Source organism: Wasmannia auropunctata, unplaced genomic scaffold (genome assembly GCF_000956235.1).
Source record: "Wasmannia auropunctata unplaced genomic scaffold, wasmannia.A_1.0 LD336103.1, whole genome shotgun sequence".
Classification (NCBI taxonomy): Eukaryota; Metazoa; Arthropoda; class Insecta; order Hymenoptera; family Formicidae; genus Wasmannia; species Wasmannia auropunctata.
In genome coordinates, this window is record NW_012026787.1 from 1607306 (window position 1) to 1620003 (window position 12698).

The window sequence follows — 12698 nt, forward strand, 5'->3', positions numbered from 1 at the left end:
CCCCCCATTGGTATTATTTTTTTTGTTACTTTTTTTGTTAATAACTTTTTAACGAATAACGAGCGACGGCTAAAACCACCTGAAGATTACTTGGGGTCATGCCCTTGACAACGTATATAAAGGGCAAGATCATTGGAGCAGCCTCCCTTCATCGGTATATTTATCATTACGTTGTTAATTCACGTGTCATTTATTGTTATTATTTGTATATTTTTTAAGTCATTTATTCCACCCGTGAGAAGTCATATAACTCACCCCTATGGAATATACGGCAAAAATGCAAGGATTTAAAGATATTTTTTTTACACATTTAAAAAAATAAATATTTTGGATTCCTAATATTTTTTTTAAATAATAGTAGACTGCATAAAATTTTTACTGGTATAGTTTATTTACCTTATACATAATAGATAATATCTGATAAATTAAGTTCTTATAATAGGTGCGGCGTATACGTATACCGGAGTTACTCTAAGGTATTATAGATTTTATATAAAAATATTCTATTTTTCAATCATTTGTTGTTGTTACTAAATGTGTTTTAGTAATAGTTTAATAATAAATTTTATCAAAAATGTTATTTAATTATTTATTGCTTATTTTCAAAGAGAAGGAGGCTAGTAGATTTGACAATCATAAGATCCTGAGCGCAAATTTTATAAATGCGACCCTATGTACTCTTATAAAAAAGAATATATTTACTATAAATTATACTGTAAATATAAATCAATTTTTATTTAATTTTTTAAGAGTGAAAAAGGACAAACTACATGGTCGAAAAATCTAACTTTTTATCTCTTTTTTAGCGGAATGAATTATTGCAATGGCAATCCGGTTTTTCTAGTCTAAACCAGAAAATCAGTCTTGATTCATAACACAATAGATAGCCTTTTACGAACAAATTATTAGTTAATGACTTACTTTAAGGAGCAAATTTTGCATTTATGCAATGCTTCTTAATTTCTTTATGTGTGTATGTGTGAATCTGTATCTTTATATCTTCTTTATTTATTTTCACAAGCTCTGTTACGATTGATTAATAAATATTTATTGTTGCAATTAAATCGTAATCTGGCTCAAAAACTATTTATATTTGAAAAGGCTAGAATTTCTTTCTCGTTTAAAACTTAAAATTAGTTTTTCCTTCACATTCAAAGTGTTTGCTTTACATATGTAATTAATATGATCTTAACATGTAATCTTGTTCTAAATAAATTAAATTATTAAACATTCCAGATCTAATATCACAAGTTTAATCAAGCGCCACATCGTTCTGAGAAAGCGTGTAATAATTTTTTTTTAATCGATCTCTCGGTCATCACTACTGTCTCTCGTTTCATAAAGAAAGTCAAGGAGAAACGTCTGCGTCCTTCATATTTCTTTTTAGCTGTTAGTTTATACGCCATTCTTGTATAATATCCATGTAACATACTACATAATAGATGTACTTTCTACTCTCTCTAGTAGTATCTTCTGTTTTCAGTTTCCAACTAATATTCAAATGAAATTGTATCCATATTTTAGATATTTTAGACATATAGAAAGCTCTAATCTAAAAGAAAGATCTTAATTTAAATCTTAAAATAAATAGGACTGAAGCTATTCAAGCGTGTATGAACACTTGTTCATTTACATCATACACGCTTGACCATTTACATTTACATTTGCATCGGCACATAAAATAATAATGATAACATAACATGTAATAAAAATTTTTTATTATCTGGTGCGATTCATAGAATAGTTTTGATAGCAAGTAAATTATGTATTATTATCTTTTTTGTTTGTTATCTATTACAGAAAATTCTTGTCCATTTCATCAACGTATAAATCGAAAAAATCGGCAGTGATAAATAAGAAACTCGATTATGTCATCATTATATAAATTTCCATAGAAAAAAAATACTAAAATAAAATGATTAATACACGCATTTTCTCTTTCTCTCCTTCTTTTTCTTCTTCTTCTTCTTGTTAATTTCATAACTTTTTCTCACATAAATTATTCGTAAGCATTGTGAATATTCTTATTAATCGACTAATTTGATGAGAGATTGAATAGACAAGTGAGTTATTTAATATAAACTACCAAAATTATATTATAATACGCCATCTTTCCGCGGATGTGTACACGTCCATTTATCATATATTCGAAGGAGTTTCTTAAATTAATCGTTATCTTTATTACAGCTTACAATTAATAATGAGTTTCCCTGATTAATTCCATTAGTCATCTATTCTTGTCTTGTTATGCGTTTCCAACAGAGGACAACATATTTTAAAAACCTCTCATTTGTCACGTCTCTACATGAACGATGCAAGATAACGTTAAAGGATGGCGAAAGGAAACCTGAACATGAAGCGATTTTTATCCAGTCATCATAAATATTCTCGCATTCAGTAATCCGGCTTCTTGATCGAACTTTCGCCTTCCTTTTTTCACACGCTTAAAAAAGTGTGTGTATGTGTGTATGTGCGTGCGTGCGTGCGTGCGTGCGTGCGTGCGTGCGTGTAAAAGATAAATAGCTTTATTTATTACACGCTCCACATAGGATGATATTCTCTCAAGCGCTCAAACCAATTTATAAAATAAAACAGTAAAAAATATACATAGATGAAGATAAATGAATATATATACATAGATATAAGCAAGCATGAATAAATGAGTAAGTGATTCTAAATCGTCTATTTCATAAGAGATATTATCGAGTAATGGATATTATCGAGAATCATAGAGATTACACTGAAAATTAACAAGACACGAATATTTACGCGAATATTTACGGGAAGCCAGAGCTGCTGTAACGAAAAGATCTTCAATGCGATATATAGGTAGATACAAGTAGTTATGAATTCTGGTGTCTTGCGAAGACTTATCACGCTAAATTGAAAATTGCAATAAATAGCCTAAAGCCTCATATTCTTCAACACCAAGTAAATCAGTTAGTTATCACCAAGTTATGAAGTTAACAAGAAGAAGAAGAAGAAAAAGAAGGAGAGAAAGAGAAAATGCGTGTATTAATCATTTTATTTTAGTATTTTTTTTCTATGGAAATTTATATAATGATGACATAATCGAGTTTCTTATTTATCACTGCCGATTTTTTCGATTTATACGTTGATGAAATGGACAAGAATTTTCTGTAATAGATAACAAACAAAAAAGATAATAAATACATAATTTACTTGCTATCAAAACTATTCTATGAATCATACATTCATATTCATATATTCATATTCATATATACTATTCTATGAATCATACATTCTACAAAATACCATCGTCTGGATTCGATTCAAAGCCAACCCATAATTTGTTAAGATAAGGAGTAATATTTATCTCATCTGGTTCCAAAAATAAATTTAACATGAACATTTAGATTTCTCTGTAAATGTATGTACATAAGTTTATTTTCAGTGATATCCGTTTAAAGAACAGCTAGTAAGCAATTAGCAGAAAGATTAATGTCGTAATAAGCTTTATCCGTAATTGCAATAGAAACTGCTTACAAAGCAATGAAGAATTGACTCTGGAAATTGTCTTGGCGGTTTGCCTTTCTTACTGAAGATTATTCGCAAGAATAGTGTTCAAATATAAATTAACACTGTTTGAATACGGTATAGCATTGTTATTTACATAAATTTGAGGCAGAATATCACAGTTCATTCAATTCACATATCTTGTAATGTTCATAATCATACCCATAGTCTTCTTAGGATTTAGCAATCAATCTATTTTTACAGTCTATTTTTCAGTTGCACACTGGACAATGTCACGAATATCCTGATCGTTAATATTGAAAATCACAGATATATCTCGGCTTCGCATAAAAATAAATCAGTAAATCATCGGAATAGACATTGTATTTACAGTACTTAAATAACCTACTAAAAAAGGTAAATACAGGACAAAAGTCGAACAGCGATCCCTGTGAGACACCAAATGAAAGAATTCTGTCCAACGATAACGCTTCAGTGCTCGGATTACGCACAGTCGTGCCTTCTATCGAATAAATAAGCACACAGCCATTGTAATGCCGAACACGAGAAATCATGGTTCCTGAGTTTGTTAATTAAATTATAATGATAAATACATTGTCAAATTTTCTTGAAGTTAAAAACCGCAATCGTAACATTTCTCCTGTTCGCAGCACACCTAACGTCGTCCAAGATTCTGATCAGTGCAATCTGAATAAAGAAATCTTTTTTGTAGGCACACTAATTCTGAACCAGAGGAGTATAGTTATAGTTCTTTAAATAGCCATTAATCTGCTCAGCGACCAGGCGCTCCAAAGCCTTGGAGACTGAACATAAAATAGAGATTAGTCTGAAATACTCCGGCTGTGAGACAGTAATTAAAGATGTGAGTTATTACTGGCAGGATGCAGGGAAAAGTTATCTACAGAAGTTTAGGTGCTAGTCCATTCTTACTAATCGCTTCAGATTTACAAGACAATAATGCTTTGATTACTTGGCAAGGTTTAATGTGGTTCCAATAAAATTTTGAGTCATCATATATTTTTTCCCCAAGATAGATGTCAGCTGGATTGCCGTCCCTGACCTCAATAGAATCTTGGTTCGCGAAAAATTCGCTCAGTTCTTCAAAAGAAAAAAAGCAATTTTCTATCTATTGTTCTTGATTTGATTAAACCGAGATGCCTTAATTTCTTCCAGCTGGAATTGGGTTTTTTCAAATTACAAAAGGTATCCTGATAGAATTTTTTCTTGCGGATCATATTCTTCAATCTCTTCAACGTGACATGATTGGCGTCTAAGCCCCGTCTTCTCCGAGCTCTGTCCCTTTCTGCCATTTTTACCGTGATTCGTAATCCATGAAGACGATAAATGTGTTGGAGAGACAGTATGGTCGATATTCATAGTTCGGTTCTTATTTCAAGACCGTCTTAAGTAATGTCTTAAGATGCTAATACAGCTCTTTGATTGGCTAGGAATCTCCACCTTTTTTTATTTACGTTCTTGGCATTGAACAAAGTGCTGTAGTCATACAATTCAAGCTCTTCCAAAAGAACCCCTCATTAAAAGAGCGAAAATCACGAACAGCTATCGATTTTCTGTGAGAGCGATTGATTCGGATTTTGTAAGTAATACTAATAAGTTGGTGTGCCGACAGAAATGAGACGTCTTGCTGGTCATACGATATTAGTTTATCATTGTCATCAATTATATATAATTATACATAATCCACGTAGAAGAGGTACAAGTATGGTGAGTTAGCGTGTACGGAATCAGAAAAAGATCAGATGCCTCAGCAAAAGTTTAAATTTGATCCGTATCTTGAACGACCGAGACAGAGAGAGAGAGAGAGAGAGAGAGAAAGAGAGAAATACTTTTCTTAGATTCAGATTCGCATACAGGTAGTTTTGATTTAGCCTGTTTACGCTGTATGATTCATTTCTCATGGGCAATGAATGTGATTACCATTAGAATTCTCTGGTATTATGAATGACGCCTACTGACTAGATGTTGATTATAAAGTTGAATAGAGATATGAACGTAGGAAGGCAATCTTTATAATTAGTATACCAACTTTTGGTATACGTGAATATAAGGAACAAGGATGTTTCTTATATATGTAGCTTATTTTGTTGTAACAAATATCATTAAAGTTATAGCGGCAGAAAGATTTGCAAAAGAACAGTTTTATTTGAAATAATCTTGAAAATAATTTTATTAAGTCTGCAAATTACTTGACCGATCTTTATATCGCTATCAAAGCAGTGACGGTTTCGTTACAACAACTGCATTATTGAAGATGAAAAATTGTTTAACAATAAATTCTTTTAAAAATGGATTTATTCCGTATTTATTATGTATTAATATTTTTCCGTATTTTATAAAAAAGAATATATTATTGTTTTGAATTTTATTGCAAAATTTAAATAATTGCGATTATGGTAACAAATTTTATATCAAATACAACGACGATCATATATCTTTTTTCTGTACTGCCTTGCAGCATACATTTGTAAGTAATAAGTATTGATTCGTAGATATTGTGGACTGCGCTCTCGGTAGCCTTGGGTGTCGAACTGAGAGGAGACTTGATACGAGGCACACCATGTATCAAGAAATATCATCAATTGTTCTGTCCAACCGCTGGAAACACATATCCAATGTGCGTAGAAATAATTTTATTTGTTATTTTTTAATTTTCACTTACAGATAATGTTATTACCTGACTACAGTTAAACAAAACTTATTAGTGATGAAAATAAAACCTTGTATGCACGACGCTAGAAATCGCTTCGAAATTTTTAATAGCGAAGAAATTAAAAAATTACATTTTGAACAGTAGATACAAAGCTTAAGAAAACTCAAGACAACGTGAAATTGACTAATGTGAATAAGTTAAGTAAATCAATTGTTGCAGAGAACGGATAGAACGTTTTATTGACGAAAATAAAGCGTTGATGAAAAGGATGTATGGTGATTTTGAGATGAATCCAGGATCGAGTGAACATGGTCATCGTACTAGAACGCGACGAAAAAGTAGAGAAGCGCGAAAGCACGATATCCCGGATGGCGGGCCCAGAGATAACTCGCATATAGAAAGCGAGATTGGCGAAGAGTATTTTAACAAGAATAGAAATATTAGACAGTCCTTCGGAAAAAATCGCAGCACAGAGAGTGGCAGGTAACAATCAGAAATTAATCTTCTGCTTTTATTATTATTTTGTACTCCATATACATATATAATTTATGTTTTCTGTTGCTGTTGTTTGAATATTTTAGAAAGATTTATTATTATATTTCTTGCAATAAGTTTTTTGCAGTGTTTTAAAATGTTTATAGTATCATTATTATTAAATTAAAAATTCTAATTTAATTTGTGATCTTATTATTCTAACTTTCTATTATTTATGATATTTTCTGCAAGTTCGATAATAATCAGCGCTCTATTTAAATAACTGAAAATGTATTTGGAATTTTTAGAAATATTATTAGGCGCAAGGATCCAGTTGTTGACGTTTCTCTACTTGATTGTGTTATTCATTATAACGATCTAATTTAACTATTATGTCTATTATTATATGTCCCATTATTATAAATGCTGACCCGTACGTACGTATTTATTATAAAACATGGTTAACGCGCATTTAACATATAATTTTAAATATATTGGGTTCGCAAATAAGTTTGTTCGGTTTTTTTAGGATAAAATATAATACAATTTTATTGATACACAAAATGAATTTTAATCAATTATATTGCCTATTTTTATCGATGACCTCTTGCCATCTTTTCACCAATTTTATTATTCCGCGTTCGTAGAACGTCTGGGCTTATTGGCGAAAAACCAATCCAGATGTCTTTTGAGTCTTTGATGATCTCCTCATCTTTGAAAGTTTTTCCGTTCATAAAGTTCTGCAACAACCGGAATAAATGGTAGTTGAAAGGAGGTCTAGTGAATACTTAGGAGGCAAAACATCCCAACCAAGACTAAATCAATTTGTTCGGAGTGGTCAATAATGTATGGGGTCTGGCGTTGTCGTGGTAGAAGACAACACTCTTACGATTTGCAATTCTGGACGTTTTGTGCGGATTGCTTAGTCCAATTTTGTTAATTGCGAGCAGTATATGGTTGAGTCAATCGTTTTGCTCGACGGTAACAGCTCGTAATAGATGACACCTTTGTAATCCCATCATACGGAGAGCATGATCTTCTTCGGATGCAATCCCATCTTCGAGATTGTTTGTGGTGGTCCATTGTTATGTCTCCACGATCTTTTATGCATTACATTATCGTAGACTAATCCATTTTTCATCGCTGGTCATCATCCGCTTCAAAAATGGGTTGTTTTCTTGGCGTTTTCGCAGCGAATCGCAGATGGATTAACCAAGTTGGCCTTGGTTAATTTATGCAGCACCCAAACATTGAGACGTATCCCAACTGGCGCAAATGGTTTTCTATGTTTGTATGGGATATATCTAGTGTCGTAGCAATCTTTTGCACCGATTGGGATGGATTTTTATCGATGATGATCATATCATTTGAATCAACCTCGGTCGAGCGACCAGAGCGAGAAGCATCAATGTCGAAATCTCCAGCACTGAATTTGACAAACCATTTTTAGCATATACGCTCTGTTAAAGCATCATCCCCATATACACGATATACATTTTTATGAGTAGCTCGTTTACCTTTTTTGAAATAATAAAGCAAAATATGGCGATAATGCACGTTATTTACTTTTATTTTCACAACAAGTAATAATACTGAAGTTACCCACGCACTAAAAGTCATAGACAGGTTGTGCAAAACAAATGCACATTCAAGTTGTGCAATAGCACCGAGGAAAAAAGAGTAAATCGGAATAAACCTGCATTGAAGCAAAAACCGAACTTTATTTGTCAATCCAATATTATAAAATCTCATACTGCATTATTAAATCCTATAATTACATTATTTATACTATTAACTCCCTTCCCCCCTCGATACGTACAATTGTCAAAATATCCAATTACAGTCGCTCACAAAGTAAGCGCAATGAAAGAACTAATCGGCATCGCAAATAAGTCACTACGACAACAGATCAATACGACAATGGTACAATGAACTTTGATAAAATGCGAGTAATCGACTTCACGTACCTTTTTCTAGATCGGACTCGCGGAGTAGGGAAATGTTTTTTTCCCCTCTGTTTTTCTTTTTTTTTTTACTGCAGCGGAATAATTAAGGCTATCCGCACATGAACTCGTAATGGTATCCGTAAACTGATAAAATATTAATTAATTAAATTAAACATTTCGGCTATATAACTTTCTTTACTATAAAATATGAAAAATGTTTACAGCTGTTCCTGTTCACGTATAATCATATCGTATAAACGTTACGTTACGATTTTCTTTGCGCGATAACATAAGTTTACTGTTAAGTTTAAGATCAGTACGTAACGTAATGCATTACGGATGTTCACGTGCGAATAGCTTAAAAATAAATATAAATATAAAATACTATCATGGTAAAATAATTGCAGAATTGACGCGTGCGAATCGAAAGTTGAAATCGTGACTCCTTACTGGGCAAGCAATAGCGCTGGAAAGATTCGCGCCATTGTGAATACTCAACATTTTGAGCAAGCGATACATCAGGAAGTGTGCTCGTAAGTAAAACGATTGTTTTCCGCGTCTTTGATTATTCTATGTGCTTTTTTTTATAAATGTTCATCATACTATGGATATATATTGTAGATAGATACGGATTCTCACAAAATAAGCACTGCATAGATTGTATTTTTTTTTTCTAGGAAAACGCAAACAAATCGATGCAGCGGGGACTGTGGATGCGAGCAGAAGTACAAGTGGCACAGATTGCTCGCATATGACCCGGACAATGATTGTAAGGGTATATTTATGGATTGGTTCCTTTTCCCCTCTTGCTGCGTATGTAGATGCGATCCTGTCAACAGCAGCAAGTTCTCCTCATCTGGTAGTCGAAACTGAAGAGATTAACATAGAGTTTGACAAGCAAAACGTCATGATGTGCCATGTAAACTCTTATTCATTCATTCTTAATGCATTTAATCAATAAGAAATATTAACCCTTCAACAAGGAATCGCTCTTTTCTATTCTTCTTTTCAAATACATATATGATTTAATTGTTTAATTGATCAATGTCCTCTTTTATGTCTTGTAATAATTTTTCGTTTTTCTTATTTATGTTATAATACAATTTATTAAGATGATAGTTATTATTATTTTCACGATTCATTAAAATTGGTCGAATTGCATTTATAGTATTAATATTGTTTTTTAGAAAACAAGAAAAGGTATATATTATAGTAGAACCGTTACCATATGTTCACACTGATCAATTTGCTTGAAAGATTCCAGCCGATTCATAATTTTTATCCAAAACCTCGGAATAATTTACGCAATGAATATAAATGTAGCGACAATTGTTTAATTAGAATATATATCGATATATCGAACATTATTCAATAAAAATATATACATAGTATTTCCAGGGTTGAGAAGTAATGCGTTACTTGTAACGCCGTTACTGTTTTCATTCCACTGTTACTGGTTTCAATACAATCGTTACTTTTTTCTATTTGTAATGGTAACATCGTTACATTTTTACAGTAACGAATTTGCCGTTTTATCATTACTTTTTAATTTTTTATCGTTTTACTTTCTTATTTTGTAATATATTTTTAATTTATTTCTTGAAAAATATATTTCGTACTCTGTACCTCTTAGGCTATATTCCGATAACCACTACCAGTATTGAAAATCTATAATTCACATTACATAATACTATAAATTTTCAATACTAATATCAGTGATTATTAGAATGCACTCTTAATAATAACAACGTTAATGTTTAAATTTAATCTAACTTTGTATAAAAATAAGTATAAAGAAAAACCTGCTTTACATACAGGCTAGTTTAAAAAGTTTCAAGTTTTAATATTTATTATTATATTTAATAATGATTATCAAATATAGTATAAATTATATAAAAATATAAATTAAAAATCTAATTGAACTTTATTTTATTTTATTTAGTATTACAAAAAAGTAATGAATCGTTACTTTTTAAGTAACAGTAACGCGTTACTTTTTAAAATTAGTAACGAGTAACGATAACGAATTATTTTTACAAAAAATAACGGTAACGCGTTACTTTTTTTGTAACGTTCCCAACCCTGTATCTCAATTAGTAACGATAAGTAGCATATATGTATATGATTTATTTGATCAAGACATTTAACCTTGATCCTTCGAACAATGATCAATGTTTAATGAAATAGGCTAACAAATCGCGAAATGTGTATGTCTATTTAATAGAAGGCAATCATGTCGAACGAGATTGAATCGGACACAATTTCGCATAATGCGTAGAAACATTTTCGTGATTTCATATTTTATTTGTATAAATAGAAATGTTACCGTTTATAGGTTTTTCCTAATAATTGTCGATTATAATTACAATAAAGAGTCATTAGACAGATAGCGTTTAATTCATAAATGAGCGTCGTGTACACGAAACGTGTTATTTTATTTCGTGGATATTAACGTATGGTTTTTTAATCGGTTATGAAATCCGAATACGTGGTCTGGAATAAATCCTAAGAATAACTTCTTCTTAGAACTTATAGCGCCATAAGATACATAACTTTCTTAAAAATAATTTCCTAATTTTTAAACATTGCATTACGTAAAGCAATTATACTTTAATAAAAACAAGCTTACAATTCTCTACATGAAAGAGAAGATACATGCAAAATCTATGAATCTAAATGTAAGAATGAAAGAATGAAAAGTTGTATTGTACGTAGAAAAAAATATTAGGGTAAAAGCACTAGGGATTAGGCATTAGTTCCCCAGATAATTTGTTATATTTAAATAATTATTGTATTTTCTATCGAATGACACATATCACAAGAGTCTTTAGTATTTGTGTTAACTTTATAAATTGTCAATTGTTTCTCATTTATTAGAAACAATACTGCACATTTTACTGATACTAGCACTACAGACGCACGCTTCGCGCGCGCTATTTAACTGCACTTTTACTTATTACTATAATTGACTATAATTATACATCAACCTCAATACATAAACCACAGTATAACCAGAATTTATTGCGAAAAAATATCACCTCATGTTCTCAGCTAAGAATCGAACCCGGATCTCCATATTTGCCGGACGGACGTCCTACCTTTAGACCACCAAGGCATGTGATAACATTCATTGCAATAAACAATCTAGCGCGTTTTCAAGCCGCGTAAATTCATTATATATATACATATATATATATATATATATATGTATATACATATGTTTGAGCGAACGTATACGTCCAGGGACTTGATGCTTTGAGCATCGATTTATTAGATTGCCGTTGGCAATTTAATTGTGATATCTCATACTACTTGGTTCGGAGCTACGGAGATGCATGCGATTTGCGGCCACGTGGTGTTATACGAATCTAAAATTGTAAGATTCACACTAATATTATATGGAAACACCAAGATCCACTTTGTACCGTGTTGGTGTTTTAAGCTTTCATTTATTAAGTTAACTTTCCACGGTCTTTCCTGATACTCAAATATAAATTTTTATTCTTAGGGTGTATTAGTGCCGTTACTCTATATGTAACGTATATATACCTACATATGTATGTATACACATTAGAGTGAACTTTACCTGTACTTGGTGAAAAATTTTTTTCGAATTTTTTTCACGGCGTCCTTTAAAGTCGTTCCATTTGGTAAAAAAAAAATTGTGTAAAAGTTGAGCTCGATCGGACATGGAAAGACGTGGAACAATCCTATTAAAGTATAACAAATATTTTTTTTCACAAAAAATGGGAAAATCCGATAAAAAGAAATTCTGAATAAAGATTAAATGATTTTCTTAATAAATGTTGACCATGATAGTATGTTTTTTAATAAATATAGTATATTTTAATCATATTTTAACAAAATATATCGTATATATGTATATTATATATGTGTAAACAAAATATATCGTATTTTTATATTTATAAGCAAGCAGGATAATAAAGATATCAATATATTGTTTGCATCCATATATTTTACAATCTATTATAATATTTAAATCTATTGTAATTTTACAAATCATTAATAAGAGTAGATTTATGGACATTTGAATACTGAGTTCTTTAATGTGACACGATATGAAAAGATCGGAAGAGCACACGTCTGAA

At 31.1% G+C, this 12698-nt stretch overlaps 1 protein-coding gene across 4 annotated transcripts in view; it reads left to right on the forward strand.

Moving 5' to 3' along the window:
• Positions 1-9550, forward strand: part of LOC105457648 — a 16558-nt gene extending 7008 nt beyond the window's left edge. For all 4 annotated transcript variants that reach the window (XM_011702457.1, XM_011702444.1, XM_011702450.1 and 1 more), the window contains 4 exons: positions 6009-6133; positions 6389-6652; positions 8997-9122; positions 9267-9550. In XM_011702457.1, the coding sequence (XP_011700759.1) occupies positions 6009-6133; positions 6389-6652; positions 8997-9122; positions 9267-9462 (711 nt within the window). In that variant the 3' untranslated portion in view covers positions 9463-9550. The remainder of the gene's footprint in view (positions 1-6008; positions 6134-6388; positions 6653-8996; positions 9123-9266) is intronic.
• The last annotated feature ends 3148 nt before the right edge of the window (positions 9551-12698 follow it).